The sequence below is a fragment of the Eleginops maclovinus genome, chromosome 23 (genome assembly GCF_036324505.1).
Source record: "Eleginops maclovinus isolate JMC-PN-2008 ecotype Puerto Natales chromosome 23, JC_Emac_rtc_rv5, whole genome shotgun sequence".
In the NCBI taxonomy this organism is placed as follows: domain Eukaryota; kingdom Metazoa; phylum Chordata; class Actinopteri; order Perciformes; family Eleginopidae; genus Eleginops; species Eleginops maclovinus.
Window position 1 is genome coordinate 20,317,284 of NC_086371.1, and position 21,016 is coordinate 20,338,299.

The window sequence follows — 21,016 nt, forward strand, 5'->3', positions numbered from 1 at the left end:
ATTTGGTGTTATATTGTATGCAAGCTTTGTAGTAAAATTGACAGTCACAGAAGGGGTGAGAACATTTAATAGCTGGTATGCAAAATTCAGTTGACACTGGTTTACAGTGATGGTGCCACTGCATGTGAACATTTTATATAGTAAAGTAGAAATGTAAAACCAAAAAAAAGCTAATTAAATAATGTGTGATCACTGTCAGGAAAATGCAGATTAAAAGTTTCAAACATGATTGAATAATAACTAAGTATCAGTTGAGCATTTACACATTTGTAAACTGTACATTGTTTTCCAGCAATAGAAAGATCTCTATCTGAACAAGGCAGCATGCACCCAAAATCTTTTTATGTGACAAAAATTATAAAATATATCATTAACACCGATAAATTGGGAACATATTACATCTTCAACATATCCAAGTGTTTATTAGGGACAGCAGCCAGCATTTGTGTTACTTTTCTGCAATTATCTTAAATCTTCAGTAACACAAACAAATGTATTGATCCCACTTACAAATTAAAATAGAATGTGAGACACTCCTTACGATTGCCAATAAAAACCTTTTGATAGTTCAAGGTAAAAGTAAAATTCAATTAAAAGCGATATACATTTTCATAGCAGGTTGTCAAATGTTGTTTATCTTGATATGGCACAACAATTGTTAGTTTGTACTTAAAGCTAGCAGCATTGCTCAAAATAAATTACAATTGATTTAACACATTTAATAAAATCAGTGTAGGGGAATAGAAGCATTATACTAATTTCCAGTGATGCTGGGCTCCATGCTGTTTGACCCAGAGGTAGTTCTATCTAAGTAAGGAAAAAGAAAAAAATCTCTAAAGTTCAGTCAAATATGCGTGTGTGTGTGTGTGTGTGTGTGTGTGTGTGTGTGTGGTGGCTAAAACAGGCCATGCTTCTCTCAGGATAATCCCTTCAGCGGTGTATCCTCAGAGACCCTGAGCAGGTTGAATATATTTTATGACACGAATATGAAGTAATAAAATATAAATGAACAGCAAAAGGATAAGATTTAACCATACATTTAGAATTATGACAATGTGCTCCTCATGCCTTGTACTTCTCCTTCCCTGATTCACTAATGACGCAGATATGCTGAAACAGAAAAAGGACTGATTAGTGTTGCAACAAATTATTGATTCACGTTTGTTGTCCCGGTCTGACGTTACATCAATAACACCCTGTACATAGTGCAGTCGTAACGAATGGTTTAAGATCAGAGAACTTTCCAACGCATAGAGGTACCAGGCAGAGCTGTCCACTATCTCCTCTCCTCTTGGTTAGCCATTGAGCCTACGAATGAGATCCTTAAGAGTCACTTCTCCATACATGGCTTGCAGCTTGGAGAGATATGTCATGAACGACGTATTAGGGCTATTATCCCAGCCTCAGATATCAGTCCCGGCTCTCATTAAGAGGGTATATTTGTTTAGTAATTTCTCTGGGTATAAAGTCAGCTTAATTAGATCTGAAGATATGCATCTGGGTAATCTCAGAACTATACCAAATACCATACCATCTTTTCCCGTCAAATATTCTCCTTGTGGTTTTGTTTATTTGGGTATATTTATTACCCCGTCGTTTAATCCATTGTAGAAAGCCAATTTTACTCCATTATTCTGTAAGGTAAAACAAGATTTGGATCACTGGAACTCACTCCCCATCTCCTGGCCTGAGCAAAGAGCTCTGATAAAAATTAATGTGTTGCCTTATCCCATTCAGATGATCCCTACTTTATGTTCAAACAGGGTGGTTAAAGATTTGAACAGCTGGCTTAACTCCTTCATATGGAACAAATGTAGATCAAGACTGAAAAGGACGGTGCTGCAGCTGCCTGCCTCTATGGGTGGCTTAGACTTGCCAAATATTAAAGTGTATCAGCTGTGTGCTCACCTGACAGCAATATCTCAATGGATAACAAATGATGCCTCCCGCTGTATGGTTGGATATTGAATCCTCTTTATCAAAGTGTGCCTTACAAGATTTACTGTTTTTTGGAGTTAAATTAAAAAAGTAACAACCCAATCACAGTAAATGCTTATGGAAGGGGTTCTCAAATTGACCTCCACTTTCACAAAGACAACCAACAACCCAGAATTTTTGCCAGGAGTTATCGATCCTAGCTTCCAGCAATGGCGTAACAAAGGCTCAACTACATTGGGGGACTTGTTCTCCGACAGCAGTCTCATGTCATTTGACCAAGTGATGAAAAAGCATCAGCTCCCAAAACGGAGCAATCAGGCATTATATCACCAAGATTACAACCCTTATAGATCCCCCTGAGGTATCAGTCATTGACAAATTGCTGGACCGTCAAATAGGGAGATTGTTTTTCAGTTTGTTTTATGAAGTAATGAGAGGCATGACTCCGTATAATACAGAGGATCAAAGGGGTTTGGGAGAAGGAGTTGTCAGTGGCTATTAATGAGGAGACATGGGAAGATATCTGGAATTATGCCAAAAAGATATCCATATGTGCCAGAACAAAAGAGTTTAGAATTATCGAAAGGATACATACATCCCCTAATCGCAGGCCCTGTCTTAACCCCTCACTCTCCCACATGTGTCTAAAATATAAAACAGAAGTAGGTATCATTGCCTCTGGTCATGCTGTAAACTGCATGTTGTCCTTACATTTGCTGTGAGGAAAATTATATTACTCAAAGGCAGGGGCAAAATTATATTTGAGATGGTTCCCCTGGAATATCTTACAGGTTTTCTACATGACAAGTCTAACCAGCTCTATAAAATCTTGCAGCCTTAATTAAATTTCCTCTGACCTGAGTTATTGGCTATTATTGTTAAAGGAACCTCCTGAATCTTCAGTAATCATAATCAGAAAAGTGATTCTCATATAACCTCCTATTTATGTCTGGAAATTGAGCTGTTTTTGTTTAGTCATTATGTATTTGTGATGTATCAGCTATGTCATTACTGAGTTTGTAAAAATGAAGAAAAATCATAAACATATTGTTCACCTGATACAAACTGTGTGCCCTGACTCTAATAAGCAGAAAACCTTACATACTCGCCTCATCCATCTAAAATACTTACATTTAGATCTCTGAAGTACTCGTTGTAGTCTAGTGCGTATCCAACCACAAACTTGTCAGGCACCTCAAATCCTACAACTGGAAGAAACAGGCGAATAAAAACAGTTACTTGCCTCTGTGGCAATACACCAACAACTTTGAAATAGTATCCAAAGCACACATTGTGTCATCTTGTGTAACATACAGTACATAATACAAGTACAAGTCTAAAACAGCTGTAAACTCACAGTCCGGTCTGTAGCCGACACTTCTTGGTGTTCTCTTCACCAACAAACTGAGGACGGAAACAAAGTTGATCCTAGTCATAAAACTTCCATGAAATACTTTAGGTAGCAAAAATAAAGCAATCTGTTGTGATGAAATAGTGGTCATGTCACAGTTTTGAAGGGATCAAAAGACCTTGCTACTTTAACCATTTTTGGTTTGTACTGCTTGAGGAGTTCCAATAATGTCTTCATTGTCTTCCCTGTGTCGATAATGTCCTGGAATCACAGCATGAGAGAAGTCCATGTTAGCACTCTTGGAAAAAGAAGCGGTTACATTTACTGTAGAAAAAAATATCCGTACATACCTCCACAATCAAGACGTTCTGTGTAAAAAAAAGAGAGAAGAGAACAAAAGTATAAATGAGACGTTATTAAACACAGTTGTAATTTTTTCTAATCCAACTTGTTTCCAGAATTTGTAATTAGTGAGTATGTATTCTCTCATTTATTCATGATGAAAATCGTGGCAACGTTTAGTAAGTTACAATACATAATGCATAACGAGGTACAATTTTTATCTTATTTTCAGTTCATTTAACTTTTATTATTAACCATTTGACATTATTTGACAAAGATTTCCTTCGTGATTAATAGTTATTTGAATGCTTTTTTCAGAAGCGATTTGTTTACAAGTTTATTTTTTCTTCATGAATCTTTATAGAGAAACGTAGTTTGACAGTTGTGTCGATTAAATCAACGTATCCATTAGTTGAAAAAATCGTATGCGTGTTAGTGTTCAAAAAACCTTTAGATCAGGACAGCCCTAACATCTTTTCATTTTTCATATTAGGGTTGAAAGTTTTTCATGACCCTTGTAAATCAGACTGTATTAAATTCAAGGAATCTGTTCAAGCTGAATGCTACAACTACCAGGATGTTGTTTTTATTTATAGCAGAATTAGATAAAAGATAACAAGTCAAGGAAAGACAACAAAGTGTTTCAGTCATAATCATGCTGCCCTTCATACTCCTTACCTTGCCCGTCAGTGTAGACAGGTCATCTCCACCAATGACTTTGATTTCACCAGTCGACTGGTCATTCTGTGAGGATAAGAATGCAGAGGACATGTTTCAGACTTCACATTTTAAGTTGTACAGCTGGAGAATCAATGAACAAATATGAAACATGGTTAATTAAAAATAAAACACAAAATAAAAGCTACATTTGTGGTGTTTTACATTGTGTCTAGAGTCAGTGTTTCTAACCAAACCAATTATGCGAGTGGAAACACATGAAATCAAAAAAAGGCTGGAGTGGGTGGGTGTATAACTAAAATTAAAACGCAATTGGAACAAACTTGAAGGAATCTTGACGAACATTAAGCATGTGACTAATTGTCACTCAAGCTTTTGCTCCACTGATGAGACATCAGTTCTGTGTGGAACATGAGGCAGCCTTTCCAAAGCACATTTTTCCACCATTAGAGATTTTAACTGGCTCTAATACAAAATTGTCTGGAAGTTAAGTTCATATTACATTCCCTTTGAGCACTGAAACTTTTAAATCTTGAAAGAAAATAAAGTCTAGAAAAGGTGACTGCTTTTATAAAAAAGTGCAGTATCTCTTATTTGATTTTTGAGAAATCTAAGAAAGAAACTGATGTATTACACAGTAGCTCTTGAGGCGAATGAAGTCCACTGTCATTGGGATGGAGCGGTCACTGTTCCTGTTCAGGGCCTTGATGTAGTCCAGCAGGTCTGCAAAGAATTTGTAACCGCCTTTGAGCACACAGAGGGCCACAATGTGGTGCCCCCCCATCTCCTTCATAATCTCTCTGGCCAGTCTCTCTGTCCTTTGGTCACGTGGGGTAGGGGGAGAGAAAAAGAGAGGGAGAGGAGTCAGCTCAGTTTTCTGCTACAGTCGGCAGTAGTTCCCATTTCCTTTTTGTTTGTGTCAGCAGGCAATGCCGTCATTTCTAAAGCACTCCCAAGTATAGCAAGCCCGGAGAGCCAGATAACAGGAATAACTGACCAAAAAAGAGGTCATATGCAGTACTACATAGCTCATTTACAAATATAAGCAAAAAAACAGGAAGTACAAGTTTAACAGAAACATGTTTTTGACACTTTTAAAGTAACTTACAAATATAAGTAGTGTCTGCACTTTGACCCACCAGTTACTGAACACCTTGGCATCCCACAGGGCCTTTGTTTGGGCACACTAGTGTTTTCGTTGACCGCAACAATGTATCACGTTTTGTCAATACTAGAAGAAGGCGCTAGAAAAGTGACACCCCCACCTGTCCAAGATGAGTCCATGGGGGATGTAGACTCTATCCAGGTCTGTTGCGTAATGCTTTGGTATGCAGAACAAGTCCAGGTCATACCCCTGCTCATCATCGCTGAGCTGAAATAAAACATGACACAAAGGGGTTTAAAAAAGAAAATCTCAGGGGGTATTGTTAGAAATAATCAATATATTAGAGCGGAACTTTAAAAGATAATTCACTGTTTCTGGACGGATCATATTTGTCCACTTCCGGTAGTAACACAGGATGTTGTTTTTAGCCTCAGATAGCATAAAGCTAATATTGTATTGTATATATGAGTAGAGGGAGAAGGACCAGTGGAGTTACATACTAAACACACCGCCTCTACCTCTTACTCATTATGCTGCAATGATACAGTTGCCTGTTTAATAACTGATAAACCTCCGAAGAATTGCATAATAGAATATTGTAGGTCAGAGCTCCAGGACTTCGCTAACAAGATGGCGACGGTGACGTCATAGGAGGACCCGCCCCCGACGACGTCAGCCTATAGAAGAGGATCCAGCCCCCCCCGCTACCAACCAATGAGAGCACGAGAGCGGGGCGCGTCTTATCTTGAAGTTGTTTATTGTATGGTCGGAAAGGGGTGGTTCTATAAAACATGTTTGTATTGTGAGATCGAGCTCTCTTTTGTTCCGGACCGCCAGACAGTAACTACTGATGAGCTCCACTCAGTCAGTGGCCTGTGGACGCGTGTCCTTTTATAACTTTTAAGGGAGTTTTGCTTTCTTTCTTTTTAACCGACTCCTGGTAGGGGGGGGGGATAAATGGCCTAAAAATTAAAAAAATGGAAAATGATTACGCCCACTTCAGTGATGGTGCATTGGGTCATTTGGGAGATATTTTGTATTGGAAGTTGGTACCTATCATGAAATAAACCCCCCACCCCACCCAAAAAACTAAATCGGACATGTTTTTTGCCCCCTTTTCCCCCCTTTTATCATTAAAAATAAAATAAAATCTTAAGAGAACACTTTGGTTCACCTGTCAGATGTTGCAATGTTCTAATGTGATAAAGTACATTTACATAATACATTGTGGCTGCTGGTTGACTGCAAGCAAACCGTTGAAATCCCCAAGCAGACAGTCATATTCAACACACCATCAGACAAGCAGTTAAACAAAGTTGTCCCAGGTATGTTTTTTCCTTTTAAACAAAATTATTATATTCTAATTGTATTATTATGATTTATTGTACTATAATTTAGCTTGGTTTGTGTCAGGTTCCAATATTAGTCATACTTTTAGCTTTCTATCTGTTAAGAACATAGCTCAAACTAGCTAGCTAGCTAGCTTAGTGCAACAGTTGATTTGACATGTTTTTGCTTAAATTAGCCAGCTAACTTTATTATACAGTAATCACTTAGTTAACTGTTACATTAAGCTAAATTAGTAGGCAGCACCGAAGTTAATTAACACTCTCCTAGACCTAGTCTCTCCAGGGCAGCAGCAGTCCTAATATACCACTTTGGCCATCTGACAGAGTTCCTGAGCCAGAACCCTCACATAAACAACCGCCTGGCCTGCCTTGTCAGAGAAGTGATGGAGCTTCCCTACCTCAAAGTGGCCCTTTTGGTGTTTGCCTGCCTGGCTGTGCACTTGGTGGAGCCCTTCTATGCCAGAACCATAGAGAAAGATGCTACCCATACTCAGCTCAGGGAGTTCTACAAGGGACTGCATACAGGCTTGGGCCAGCCAATCAGCGACAACTACACTACGTTCACAACACCTGAGTATCCTGTAGTGTCTGACAAGCTTTTCAGTAGCGTAAAGAAGACCTACACGGAAGAGGTCCTGAACTCAGTGTCAGACGTGGCTGCCGAACACTTGGATGAAGTGAAGAAGCTGACAGATCTCATGCAGCCCCATCTGAAGAATGTCCTGGCCAGGCAGCGCAGGGACTATGGGATTGATGAGGAGACCTTCCCAATGGACTACCCTGTCAGTGAACAGGCTAGTAACATTGATGGCACCCCTGTGCACAACATTGGGATGGAGAGACAATGTGGCAAGGTGGACTACAGACTGAAGAAGCTAGGCACACTGAACGCAGTCAGTAGGTCAATAATTTTACAGAAGAGCCAGGAGCTTAGGGATGGATCAGAGGTTTCAAGGCAGCAGCCCAAGCAAAAAGAGAGGTTGAAATCAACTGGAGTAAACTCATGAAGGCGAAATTCAAGAGTGGGGCAGACGAGAAACAGGAGATGGCTCAAAGAAAGGAGAGGAAGAGACTAGACATGCTGGACACACTGAAATCTAAAGGTGGCCCCTTCACTGACAGTGGGGAAGTTTGAAAAGTTCCTTGTGGATGAAAGTCTGAACAACAACGCAAAGCTGCAGAGGATGAAGCTTGAGGTTCAGTTTGCCAGAGAAAGCACCACGCTTCTGCCTAAAGTCGATCCTATCTTCAGAATCCAGGTGACACTGCCCAGTGGGAAGAGGAGGATGAAAACAGCACAGGAGTTTGGAGATGCTCTCATGGCGTACCTAGGCAAGAGGAGTGACCGAACCACACTGGAATATGCAAAATTCCAAGAAAGTCTTGAAAGGCTAAGAAAAATGTGAGGTGCTACTTAAGACTGACAAGTTCAAGTTCTTTCCATGTCAATGTGACTGAATAAAAATGAATTAACTGTTTTGTATTTGAAATAAAAAAATTCCAAATGAGTTTAGTCTTTTAGTATTGGCAGACTGTAAGAATAGTGAATGCATTCAAAGGGCAGAACAGCTAAAAAAAACGCTTTTTGTGTTCTTTTTTAATTTTAAAGAGGGATGGGGGATTATTTTCAAGATACAGGGTCACTTTGAGGTGTAACAGTTCTTCTATTAATAGTGTTTATTAAATATCAAATGGGTTTGAAAGCATTTATTCAACAGTATATAGGCAAACAGTAAGAACAGCTTATGCATACCAGGCGGAATGTGCAGAAAATGCCACTTTTGGGGTTCTTTTTTTCATTTTCAAGGGGTGGGGGTTATTTTCAAGATACAGTGTTACTTTTGGTGTCATAGTTCTTGTATTGATAGTGTTAATCAAGTCCCAAATGGGTGTGTTGAAATTTTGAACTTGATGATTATCCCCCCCCCCCCCCTACTCCTGGGCTTCAAATAAACGAACATTTCTTACAGTATTAGCTAACATTAATCTGATACAGGGTAGTACGGGGGGGAAAGGGGATGATGAGGTCAACGCAAGGCTACTTTCCCATCCACAGCCGACGCAGAATTTATTGCCTCTAGAGTTCTTCTGCCACAACTCTGAAAACAATGCGTGATTCTGTACAGTTTAACAATCAACAGTCAGTGGTAAATACATACCAAAGATTCTCAAACTGCCTGCTACTTGAACCCAGACAACATAACTGATATCATGTGACAGCTGGGAAGCTGTTGTAGAGCCTGAGGTTCTGTGGGACTGATGTGATTGAATGTAAACGCACCCAGGACTCAGAGTTTGCATTCTCCCAAGACAACACATTTTTATTGCTACTAACTCAACACTAGAATGCAAAGAGTTGTGGTTGAAACCAGAACAAAGCATTTTCCCTTATGCCCACCAAAATGAAAAAAACATGTCCATCTGTTTGGGCTACACCCTTTGAATGCCAAATAATAATCACTAATGCTGAGCAGATGTCCTCACTGTAACGTGATCTGAAGGAGGGGTTTACATTGTTAGATGTGGGCTTGTTGTCTGTTATTTAAATATTGGGTAGGTAAATTCGGAGAAGCCTGCAGGCGAGATAGATTTCTGAAATGACTAAGCTCACCCAGCAGTCTTCCAAAGAACCCGCAAAAATGATCTTTATGAATCAACAAACATGGCTGTTGTTAGTACTCACATCAGTCAACCTAACAGTTTATGAAAGAATCTGGGGAGGCATGTAGGCCCCAAGAAAGTATTGAACACTCGTAAAGTGGTCCGAGAAACCAGAATTTTTACAAAAATGTGATCATTGATTTACTGTCAGGATTGTTAAGAATATTTAAAAAAAAGATAAGATACATGTTTCTTTAAATATCAAAACATCCAAATGAAAGAGTCAGAGTTCAAGAAGATTGACATTGATGTTTGTGTGAACAAAGTGCAAGTGACAACACTTGAATGTGCAAAATATGTCACAGCAGACAGGATCTTTTACTGCCTTTTGGCAAAATTTGCAACTAACATTTCCAGTTTCTCTCTCTCGAAAAAAAAAACACGTTACACTCTACTATTATATTGTTTTACCATGAAATTGTCACTCTACCTTCAATTTATTGTTTTAAAAAGTTTTACACATATGCACCAGAAATACTCAGAAATACTTTGTTAATCCCAAACTGGGAAATGTTTAATTTTTTTCCCATACCTTTATAATAATCATTATGCATATAAATGTACTACATTCCTGTTTATATGCAATTTATTCATTAATATAACTTAATTTCTTATCCCTTATTTTAACTTGCAATAATCTATGTTTAGATTGTCATTTTCTTTGACCGCGCAAGATTTTTTTCTTTTAACCTTTTTATACATATTTATTCAGCATTATTAGCGGTAGCAGTAATGCATATGATGCAAATGCATTACAGCTGTGGACACAAGCTTTTAAATTGATTTAAAGTAATGTTTTTGACATAAGTCCAAAGACAATCAGCTGTATTGTATGTCCATTACACACATAATATAAACCTACTTTAAACGGTTCATTTCTTTGACACCCAGCCTATTGAAGCAGCGCGCTTAAACACGCCCCCTTACTTGCAGCTCGTGTTTTTTTGCTCTCTTGCTGCTGTTATGTACAATCGTGTAGTAAACTATAATAAACCTGTAATGTGCAGTCAGGCAAAGAAACCCGCACATTAACTTTGAATATTTTCATCCGTAAGCGTCTGCTGCGTCCTGAACGCAAAGCGTGCTGAGCGCATGTTTGTCTCCATGGCGTAGGCCACGCTGCACATAGGAAACACACTGCTGTTGTGTGTCTCACAAAAAACACTGACAATGTGAGCATATTGCACACAAAGACAGGCTAGTAACCACAAATACTTATCAGCAGGAGTAGCATATTTATCAAACGGAGTGTCGTTCGTGTACCGCGTCTTTTTCTAGTGTAACCTACGACCACCTTCTCATTTCATTCTGCTGCTGGGCACACTTACCACAATACAGGGGCTAGATGTCGCCATGTCCGTGTCAGTCCCTTCCGTTCAGTTTGAATTGAGTCTTCCCTGGTCTTCAAATTCAGTAGATAGAATTGTATTGTGTGTTCGTGAAGTCTTCACCCTTGTGACAGCACACACATGGAGGTTGGCTAGTGCTACAGTAGGCTGCTGTCTATTTCCGGTGTGCGGGCCCGTTGCTCTACTGTATGCTCTGTGTGTATGATGACGCAGAAGCACCGCAGACCAATCAAATACGCATTAACGGGATAGCCCCGCCCTGCTGTGAAGTCGCATCTGAATATTTCTAACTTTTAATAATCAACTGTATAGATTATAAAAATATATAACTAATTTTTGTCATTGTTGTCTCTGAACATATGTGGATAATGAGGTGCGTACCTCATGAGCATGACCTTTGACAGCTGAATAAAACTACTGTTTACATTTTAAGGGGAAAATGCGCATCATGTCTCATATTAATGATGTATGGGCAGGACTGTAGCTATTAGGCCACCAGGGTAACTTATTAGCTGGACCTTGCTGTGCTGTAAACAATGAAATGAAAGAGGTTCCATTTCCAGTTTTGCCCTGTATAGCATTTTATCAAGCATTCAATTAAAAAACTGATTTTCGCACACGTACAGCATGAGACCGTGAGACCGTGCACATTTTTTCTGGCATTGTCAGTAATTACAAAACATGGTAAGATCTTTCAAATCATTATTTTGATTGTATTATTGACATTGTGTACAAATGTGTAATTATTTTATGAACGTGCTATATTTGGAATAATCGCCTATGACATCTTTTGGGGATGAGGAAGATATAAAAAATATATTATATTTAATTTTACCCAAATTCTTTACATGTGTGATAAGGCAAATGCTTTTTTTTGACAAATATTTTAAACTGTACATTTAGTATAAGTAAGTATTAAACCTTGTAGCAATCGAAAGCCATGAAATGGCATGCGCTGCCTTTAAAGCATGCATGTTTAGTACACAATTACTAATAGTGCTTTAGATATCTCCTTATTTTTAAAGACCTGGCTACATCTCTGCCTATGGGTCATGTTAACTTTCTAAAATCCTTTAATAATGTTATTCACAGACATGTGCCTTTGCCATCAGAGTGCAATCACACTTTTAGAGTTAGCTGTATACCAATGCAAGGCAGAAATGAAAAAGAGGATCTACTCTCCGTTCAGAAACATGAAAAGGTATTTCAGTAGGATATAAGATCCTATATCTTGGACCTAGTGATGATTTGTTAGTGCATACGACGTGTACATTTATATCAATTGAATACCCAAAGTATCCATACAAAGTACAGGTGTGTATGTAAAGGTCTTACTTGTGACATTCTTCACTCTTTAACACCATGTAGCTATGTATTGCTCTGCGTAAGAGGCCGCCTGCGGAGACACTGTCCAATGAAAGACTCAATTGACTCATTCAATGTGTAAAATAAAAATATTTTCTATTTCCAATCATTCATGGATACATTGGCAGAGATACAAGTAACAGTACATCAAACAAGTTCAAGCCACCTCCTCTAAAGAGCTCTACTTCGCCCTTTAGTGGCTAAAATTACAAACGCCACCTTGAACAGTGGGAGGATCCAAGTGCATGCTGGCAAAACATGTACTTGACCGTCGGAAAATCCAGATACTCAAAATGACTCATGATAACACGGTAGCAAAATATTACATATCAAGAAAGAAAGGCTAATATGAAAAGAGTACTCTTTAAGACATGATTACGGAAACAAGGTAATCAAACCGCACAACTTAAAAAGGGACGAGTACCAAACAAAAATCCTCTTAAAAGTGAGTCCTGTAGAAGCGAAGGAAGAGCAAGAATGCATCGATTTCAGCAAGTGTGTGTGTCATGTAATCTGTGGAGACATGGGCAGTCAGTGACAATCAGAAAATCAGTCCGTTGGCTCTCATTCACAGAAATGTTAAAATGAAATCAAACTCAACATTGGGTCTTGATCCCGCAGCAGTCTGCAGAGTACCACCAGGCTGTGAAAAGCTCATCCAGTCAACTCTTTACAGGGTTTCACATGAAGGAGACATCTGCACATAGTGTTCGTTTACTGGAAGAAAACATGTGAAGGACTGGCAGGAGCCTGTAGACCACGACTTTGTGAGTAAGCTAAGATCTAGTATAAAAAAATATGTCTTCCTCATCTTTGAGTTCTTCTGTTTTGTCCCCACATCAGGTCCATCAGGCTTACCTGGGAGAATTGAAGCAAGGAAATGACAGGAAATCGGAAATCAATTTTTTGCAATTCCAACAAACAAAAAAAAACACAGAAACGTCATGTTTGGCATTTACAGAAGACTGTTAGTGCCAATGGTATTGAATAGAAAATGTTTACTGTAGGTTGTTTTTTTTGCCAGGCGTAAGGAATAAAAAGTAAATGTAAAATTATTATTTTTTAATTAATAACATATTGTAAACATATAAAGGTTAAGTGACAGAGATTGAGATTAAATCAAAAATCAAAATGCAAAAAATAAATAAGTAATCACTTGGCCTGGCCACAATACTCTTCCAGACATTCAATGCAGTCATTTTAAATGTTGTAAAAAAATATTGTGTGGAAGAACCGCTAAATACGTACCTAGTTGCCATTGACTTGCGTTGACGGTGTTCCTCCGTTGTTGTTTTCTGCTCTCTGTCTACTGCGATTCTCTCGTTCCTCATCCTCTTCATCCCGCTCTTCATTGCCACTGTGGTTCTTACAGTATAGTCTTTAAACAAATACACACACACACACGTACGTACCAAGAAGGACTTGTAAGTCACAAAACACAGTAATAGCTAGAAAGGTGCTCCATGGAGTTTCTTTCAAGGGCGGCACAACACATATTCCTGCTGTTGGTTTCTGGCTATTATATCGACATGTTTTGACATGTCGATATAATGTTGATGCATCAAAGACAGGGAAGAAGAAGTCGTGTAAGTTAGCTTGAGAAATGCACATTCTACAAATGTGCAAATTAAAAAAGCAAAAGGTTAAAAAATGTTTTACGAGGAAGAAAATAAATCCAAAATGTGACTAACAGCTTTTCTGTTTAAAGCTAATGCCCTTTATTTCTAACATCAAATTTAAAAACTGCAGTTGAGCTCACTTGTAGATGCCACGCGCCATGTTCTCAATGTACTTGGCTTTGTCCTGCAGGCCGCAGTGATAGTGGTAGGTCTTCACACACGCTTTAATCTCACACCCAATGGTCGCACCCAACTGAGAGCAGAGTGTGCATTTCTGGAATAGGAACACATTTTTTTGTTCAAAATGTATGTAGTATTTAAACTCTTTCAAAACAAATTAGAAGTAAACAAGGCAGACATCGCACCATTCTTTTCCCTCTCTTGATTTCCTGGATGACTGTTTTCACTTCAAAGTTTCCAAATTCGGCCCGTGACGAGGTGGTGAGCTGCACCGTCCCGGATGAAAAGAGCTGAAAAGGTAATAAATGAGTGTTAGTACTGTAAACGCACATTAAACAGCATTACATGCTCTGCAGAAATCCCCCCACACAACAATCTCACCATGCACCGGTAGTGTGCTGCCACTTTTTTGGAGTTATCGCTGTGAAGCATGCCCCTCGTTTCATTCTCCTCCTCGCCGGCATGACAGAAGCCGCAGCGCTGGCCGCCATCTCCCGGGCTGGCCCGAAGAGGTGACCTGTCTCGCTGGAAGAACACGTAAAAGAAATACAAATCAGAAACCAAAATCACAAACATTTCCAACGTTTGACAAACAGGCGTGTTGCCTTACATGGGAGGAACTCTCCTCGTCTGCGACCTGTGAGGAAGTGGAGCGGCTGTCTTCTGATTGGCCACGAGGTCCAACCCTGGATCTCCCCTTCTCAAACCTCCCTCTGCCCCTGCTCTGTGGAGGCGATGAGTCTGATTCGTCAGCCACGGCTTCCTCTTCATCTGTTGATGAACAAACAGTCATGATCAAGAAAAAAATGTATGTACTTTATGACTATTCAGAAAAGTCATTCGCAACTGAGACAGGGGATGGCAGAAGCTCAGTGTTTAGGGGTCGAAGGGTCTCCGGTTTAATCCCCAGAATGGCCCAAGCATGAAGAGTGCACTGGTACTAGGTGCAAGAAAATTGACCCCCACACTGTTCCCCGGGCTGAGTATTACAGCTGCCTACTTCTTCTGGTTCTAGGATGGGTTTAAATGCAGAAACTAAATGTCACTGTGTGTGGTGCTATGTACTAGAGGACTAAAGAGGAATTCCTTCAGAAACAGGCACCACGCTATTGATCCAATCATCCAGGCAGTCTGGTGACATGACATGATAAAGCATACGTTACCTTGAATGCCATCGCGAGAGGCATCCCGGTGTTTGCGACAGTAAACACTGTTAGGAAGGAAAATAAACATTTTAACTTAATAGGAGTTTGAAAGAATGTTGTGATTTATTGTAGATGCATTTAGAGAAATGTTCACAGGCGTGGCTTCTTACAGGTAGATCCCCTGAGAGGGGTTCTCTTTGACCTGAGCTTTGTCCTTCAAAGCGCAGTAATAGTGGTACGTCCTCCGGCATGTCTTCACGTCACAGCCGATAGTAGCGCCCGGCCGGTGACACGAGGAACACATCTGACAGGGAAAATAATATATAAATCATTGTCAACGATCAACGATCCAATATCTTCGATGCAAAGGCTAAAGCTCATTTTTCAGATGCGCCTTTTTTTAATTTATTTTTATTCATGAATTATTATTAGTTCCGTAAAGCAGCTTCTGCATGTAGTTATGTATGAAAAGCATTTGGATGTAAAAGTAAGCAAAACAAGATGCAAAAACTGTCTTTATTGTCTTCCTCATAATATTTGCCAGTCATATCTTACATTTTTAGGTTCACCTGCTGATTAGGAACTCTTAAGAGGTCCACCATGACTTCCTATTTCACTGTGGTATAAATATGAGGTGACCCAGGCCAAATTCCCTTTGTCATTCATCACTATGGGAGAGAACACAGTGATGATCTGCGACGAAAAGTTGTTGAGCTGCACAAATTAGGAAATGGATACAAGAAAATCTCGAAACAGTTGAAAACGCCCATTTCCACTATCAGGGCAATAATTAAGAAGCATCAAGCAACAGGAGAGGTTAAGAGTCATCCTGGAAGAGGACGTGTGTGTACATTGAGGCCACACACCGTGAGGGTTCGACTGGCAAAAGTATCTCCAAGGATCACAGCTGGAGAGTTGCAGAGGTCAGTTGAGTCTTAGGGTCAGAAAGTCTCCAAAACGACCATCAGACGCCACCTACATCAGCACAAGTTGTTTGGGAGGGTTGCCAGGAAAACACCATTGCTTTCAGTTGACAACAAACTAAAGCTTCCACAGTTTGCCAAACGTAACTGGGACTTCGAATGGGACAGGGTTACATGGTCAAATGAGACCAAAATAGAGCTTTTTGGCAACAAACGTCAAAGGTGGGTTTGGCGTAGACAGAAAAATAGCCATACAGAAAAAGCACCTCATACCCACTGTGAAGTATGGTGGTAGATCTTTGATGTTGTGGGGCTGTTTTTCCTCCAAATGCCCTGGACATCTTGTAAGCATACACGGTAACATGGACTCTATCAAATACCAGCAGATGTTAAATGAAAACCTAGCAGCCTCTGCTCGGAAGCTCAAGATGGGCCATGTTTGGACCTTCCAGCAGGACAGCGATCCGAAGCGTACCTCAAAATCTACTCAAAAATGGTTTACTGACCACAGAATAAAGACTTTGCCACGGCCACCACAGTCGCCAGACCTAAATACCATTGAACATGTGTTGGAGGAGCTGAAGAGGAGAGTCCACAAGCGTCAACCTCTGAATCTGAAGGATCTGGAGACATTCTGTATGGAAGAATGGTCTCAGATCCCATGCCATGTGTTCACCAACCTCATCAGGCATTACAGGAGGACACTCAGAGCTGTAATCCTGGCTAAAAGAGGCTGCACACAATATTAAATGAATGATGCCAATAATTGTGGCACACATGTTTTGGAGAAAATATTTGTTTAAAGTCAACATTGTTTTTATTTTTTAATAATTTTACTTAAGTAAAAATGTTAGATTTTTGTTCATATTTTGAATTAAATATAATGAGGAAAAACAATAAAGACACTTTTTTCAACTTGTTTTGTTTTTACCAAAGTGGTGCCAATAATTCAGGGGGGCACTGTAAATGTCATTTGATTTGACATGACAAATAGGAACACAGTCTGGAAGCTCAACCTCGTTGCCATTAGCTTTCTTCTTCTACACAGAGACAGCGGTTACTTACCAATTTATTTCCTCTCTTGATCTCCTTTTTCACATCATCAAGGGAAAATCCTCCAATGTTTTCACTGTCTGAGTGAGATGTGACCAGGGCCGAGGAGAAAAGCTGCATACGACATTTAAAAAGAAGTATAAATGTGAGTGTTTGTAGAATATCTGCATTTTCATTTCCATCATGCTACTGCTGTTGGACCATTTTCAAAATGAAGTGTGAGGGTTAACATAGATACCTTGTCATCATCCATTATTTTAAACTTAACTTGTTTATCATTTTTTATATGTCATATTTTTTAATGGTATTATCTCAACTTAGAGGTCATGATCACCACTGGGAAACAAACTTATTGGAGCCCTTCAAGACAATTTATGGGATATGAATCATGTCTTTCGGCTATATGCTTTTCCCCCCATTATGAACTGTAACAGAAAAACACATATCCCACAGTTCTTGTGGCTGAAGTTGACAAGAGTTGCAAGTAAACATGACTTATTCTTGCCGAAGGCTGATAGGGTTGAGAACAGGGATCTCTCCTCACCATGCACTTATGGTGGGCTGCCACCTTCTGGCCATCAGACAGCAGCAGCTTCCCGCACTCCTTGTCCCGGTTGGTTCTGCAGAAGGCACATTTAAGCAGCCGCGCTGCCGCTCCTTTCCTCTGTCCCGACATGAGCGAAGGCTTTCTGGTTGGACCAAGTCTCTAATAAATGAAAATGAAAAACCACAAAAATATAAAAGGTAAGAGGAGAGGGGATGGTAGGCTGGTAGATCCTTACAAATGAATATTATTAAAGAATTTATAAAACGAATTGTCCAAACTTGCCATGTCATCTGGATATATATCACGATCAGCATTCATACACATTTAGTTTAAAGCTGATGTGATTTAAATAGGATGACATATTCAAAATCAAAGTCAACAATTAGTCTTTTAAACAATCAGATGAATTACCAAAATCCTTTTTTATTCAAAAAAGGCAGATAATTCTGTGTTTTGTGTCAAAGATTACCTCATGTTCTCTGTCGTTATTATATTAAAAAGGGAATATATATTGTGTTTTGGCTGAAAAAAACAGACATGTGAGACATCACCTTGGACTTGGGGTAATAACAAGTTATATTAAGATTAATCTAGAAAATAATCAGCCGATTTGTTCAATATTAAAAAGAATGTTAGTAGCATCTCCTACGTACAGTATGCTGATGATGCACAGATTCCTTAGCAATGAAGATAAAAACTGAATGGTTAAAGTTATGGCCAGATATATCAGCATGAAAGCAATAAACCATAATACATTTGTCTCCCTACAACGGATACACATTGGTAAATCTACATTAATGTAATGTTAGCCAAACAGCCGACAGAGTTAAACTCAATGCGAGTATTGTGAAATCATTTTGGATGGCAGCCTTTAGCAACTCTTTTCCAGAAACTGCTGGAAACAAAACTTTGACTCGACCATTGCCCCAAGAAACTCAAAGAAATGCCCTGCTTCCTACAATATCTCAGGAAGCGTATAACATTACCCAGCAAAACCTCTGATGGGTCACAGCTTGTGAATTTCCCAACCTCTGTATTAGTAAGATTAATTCAACTGTGCTAAGGAACGTTTTTGATGGCATGTAATGTGAGATAACTAAAACTGCTGACCATTATCAAAAAATGTTGAGATCCTGCACATGTTTGAGGAGGATAACAACAATATTGTTTGGGCCTATGTTTAGGCCTATGTGACAGCTGTGAACAATATCCTCTCAACACAGGCTGACATATAACGAAAGCCCTCGCATGTTTAAATCAGAACGAACAGGAAATAGGATCGAAGAAATCTGATGTCCAGTTTTGTAGTTTTTCCTGCAAATGATGCAACATGTTTTGCCATTCTGCATAGTCTGCTCTTCTGGATATCACATCTCATCTGCCCCACATTACAACCATAACATATTGAAAATAAAAAATGCAATTAGTGGAAAACATGCAATTCTTGACAGTTTTTTCTTTTATGAGCAGTAAAGACATCTGCATTAGAAATACATTTAAATATCAGTATTGTATCATTTTTAGCTGCATTTTCATTAATATTTTGTTTTGTATATAAATCAACATTTTCTTGAAAATGATGCAAGATTGGTTGCATTTTCATCACAGTATTCTTTAACATAGAGATCAAACCTCTTTACATGTGCTGCCATGGCAGAGATCGCCTGTTTGATGTTGTTCACAAATCGCCTCAGGCGCCACATATGTGTTAAATATGATACGAGAAATATGTGCTCAATCCTCAATAGTCCATAAGGGAAAATGGGTGTTATTTAAAAATCACAAAAGCAGTGTGCAGCGACGCCTTGATAGAGCCATTACAGCCATGATAGCAGGGCCGGGATTTCACTGCGGCGGAGGCAGCGATACACACACAATACTGCCGTGTAAATAACACCAAATACCCCTTAAATCAACCCCTGCTTCACTCAAATGCTTTCATTTCACTGTCCTATCCTTTATATCCACACTGTGTTCAATTTGTGACCAGAACAAGCGAAAAATAAAAAGTGGTTAAAATTTCTCCTACAAAAGTTTTGAATTAAAGGGGGTGTGTGTCTCTTTCTTCAACAAACCAGCTATAACTGAAAACTAATTTCACTATGAACACTTCAACGCCCCGAAATCTCTCACAAGGCCTTTTCATGTAGGAAACTAAGGTCGGTGGTAGGAAAATATGACTCTTCCTACATGTTGTTGTTGTTGATATGCAAAAAACAGCGTTTATTTCCCTTTAAATGTGGGAAATTATCATGACAGGCGCGGGGGTTCGCAAACCGTTTCGAAGTAAAGAGCGCCATACGTGATGTGTCCCTGTGAAAGAGAGCAGCTTGTTCACCAGCAATACGGCCTGAAACCACAATAGGCCGTACAACACAGCGGGTATCTGAAACACGCTTATACACAGCTCACATCTTACCTGCTAATATAATTATTGTGGCGCTGAGTAGGTGGAAAAGACGGGAAAGTGTTCCGAGAAGTGACTGTGTTTCTTCCCGTCCTTCAGAAGTGATCGTGGGCTTTTTGCTCTAGTAGCATCAAGCTAGCTGCTGTGCTCAAGGTAGCTGGACCTTTCCGGGTATGGCTTTCAAAATAAAAGTCGCGTCGACGAATGGATGTTGAAGTGTTTCAAACGTGAAACTTATGCAGGAGGTTAGGGTCTGTAGGATGCAAAAGTGCTTTACAAAAATACCTCCTGAAAATCAAGAAGCATCAATATCCCAAAGGAGGGCCACGTTTTATCCCGATTAAAATGTATTTGATTTTTTTTTCTTTATTACATTTAATTTACAGAGCACAATAAACATATTATGAAGATACTTTCTGGGAATTAAAGCACTGGCAAAAAATGTCATATAATGTGCATATACCCAAAGTTTATAGTTGGTTTTGTTCCTTTTTAGGGTATATGATTATTGCAATGCCTATTGTTTGATTTAGAATAACTGGAAAATAGACCATCCAAAGGAAGTTTTCACTTTTTAAAAGGTTAAATCCAGTCAAGGACTAGCAGGTGACCACCTTGAATTTTTTTTTGCTGTATTACAATCGTAAATGGATACTATTGTAATATAGTAGCTAGAGCAATAAGCAGGGGACATGAGAACCAGAAAGATTAATACAGTTGATTAAAACCAATAAACAACAATATTTTTTAACAAAATGCTGCCATCAATAGCATTAAAAGTTATTTTACTAATATACAAATTCTGTTGAACGATGGTGCTTTTTATCAATAATAAAACCAGAATGTCAGCAGCAATTATTCCACTTTATGGTCAGATCTAAAGCTTGACTGATCTTAGTTAAAGACATTGTTATGCTCCATAAAGGTTTGTAGTTGTATGATGGCCAAAGAGTCTTTCTCAGACAGACTTTTCAGTTAAGACACGACAACCATCACCTCTGTGT

The 21,016-nt window shown here is 39.1% G+C and overlaps 2 protein-coding genes across 4 annotated transcripts; both read right to left on the reverse strand.

Annotated features, from left to right (window-relative positions):
• Positions 1 to 49: 49 nt before the first annotated feature.
• hprt1 (hypoxanthine phosphoribosyltransferase 1) lies at positions 50 to 10,978 on the reverse strand. 3 transcript variants are annotated; one of them, XM_063876862.1, is made up of 10 exons: positions 10,753 to 10,978; positions 5,575 to 5,681; positions 4,944 to 5,127; positions 4,310 to 4,375; positions 3,640 to 3,657; positions 3,468 to 3,550; positions 3,296 to 3,342; positions 3,070 to 3,146; positions 1,038 to 1,110; positions 50 to 953 (listed from the first exon to the last, which is right to left on the reverse strand). In XM_063876862.1, exons 1-9 carry the CDS (start codon positions 10,777 to 10,779, stop codon positions 1,063 to 1,065), a joined length of 657 nt encoding a protein of 218 aa, XP_063732932.1. In that variant the 5' UTR covers positions 10,780 to 10,978; the 3' UTR covers positions 50 to 953; positions 1,038 to 1,062. The 3 variants fall into 3 exon arrangements, with proteins under 3 accessions (XP_063732932.1, XP_063732931.1, XP_063732929.1); XM_063876861.1 differs by having other exon boundaries at positions 50 to 1,110; XM_063876859.1 differs by lacking the exons at positions 50 to 953; positions 1,038 to 1,110 and adding an exon at positions 1,121 to 1,634.
• Positions 10,979 to 12,208: 1,230 nt separating this feature from the next.
• Positions 12,209 to 20,206, reverse strand: phf6 (PHD finger protein 6). The gene is made up of 11 exons (XM_063875902.1): positions 20,025 to 20,206; positions 17,603 to 17,764; positions 17,071 to 17,172; positions 15,253 to 15,386; positions 15,101 to 15,147; positions 14,548 to 14,708; positions 14,319 to 14,462; positions 14,123 to 14,227; positions 13,898 to 14,031; positions 13,387 to 13,516; positions 12,209 to 12,996 (listed from the first exon to the last, which is right to left on the reverse strand). The coding sequence occupies exons 2-10, from the start codon at positions 17,732 to 17,734 to the stop codon at positions 13,387 to 13,389; spliced, it is 1,089 nt and encodes a 362-aa protein (XP_063731972.1). The 5' UTR covers positions 17,735 to 17,764; positions 20,025 to 20,206; the 3' UTR covers positions 12,209 to 12,996.
• Between the last annotated feature and the right edge of the window lie 810 nt (positions 20,207 to 21,016).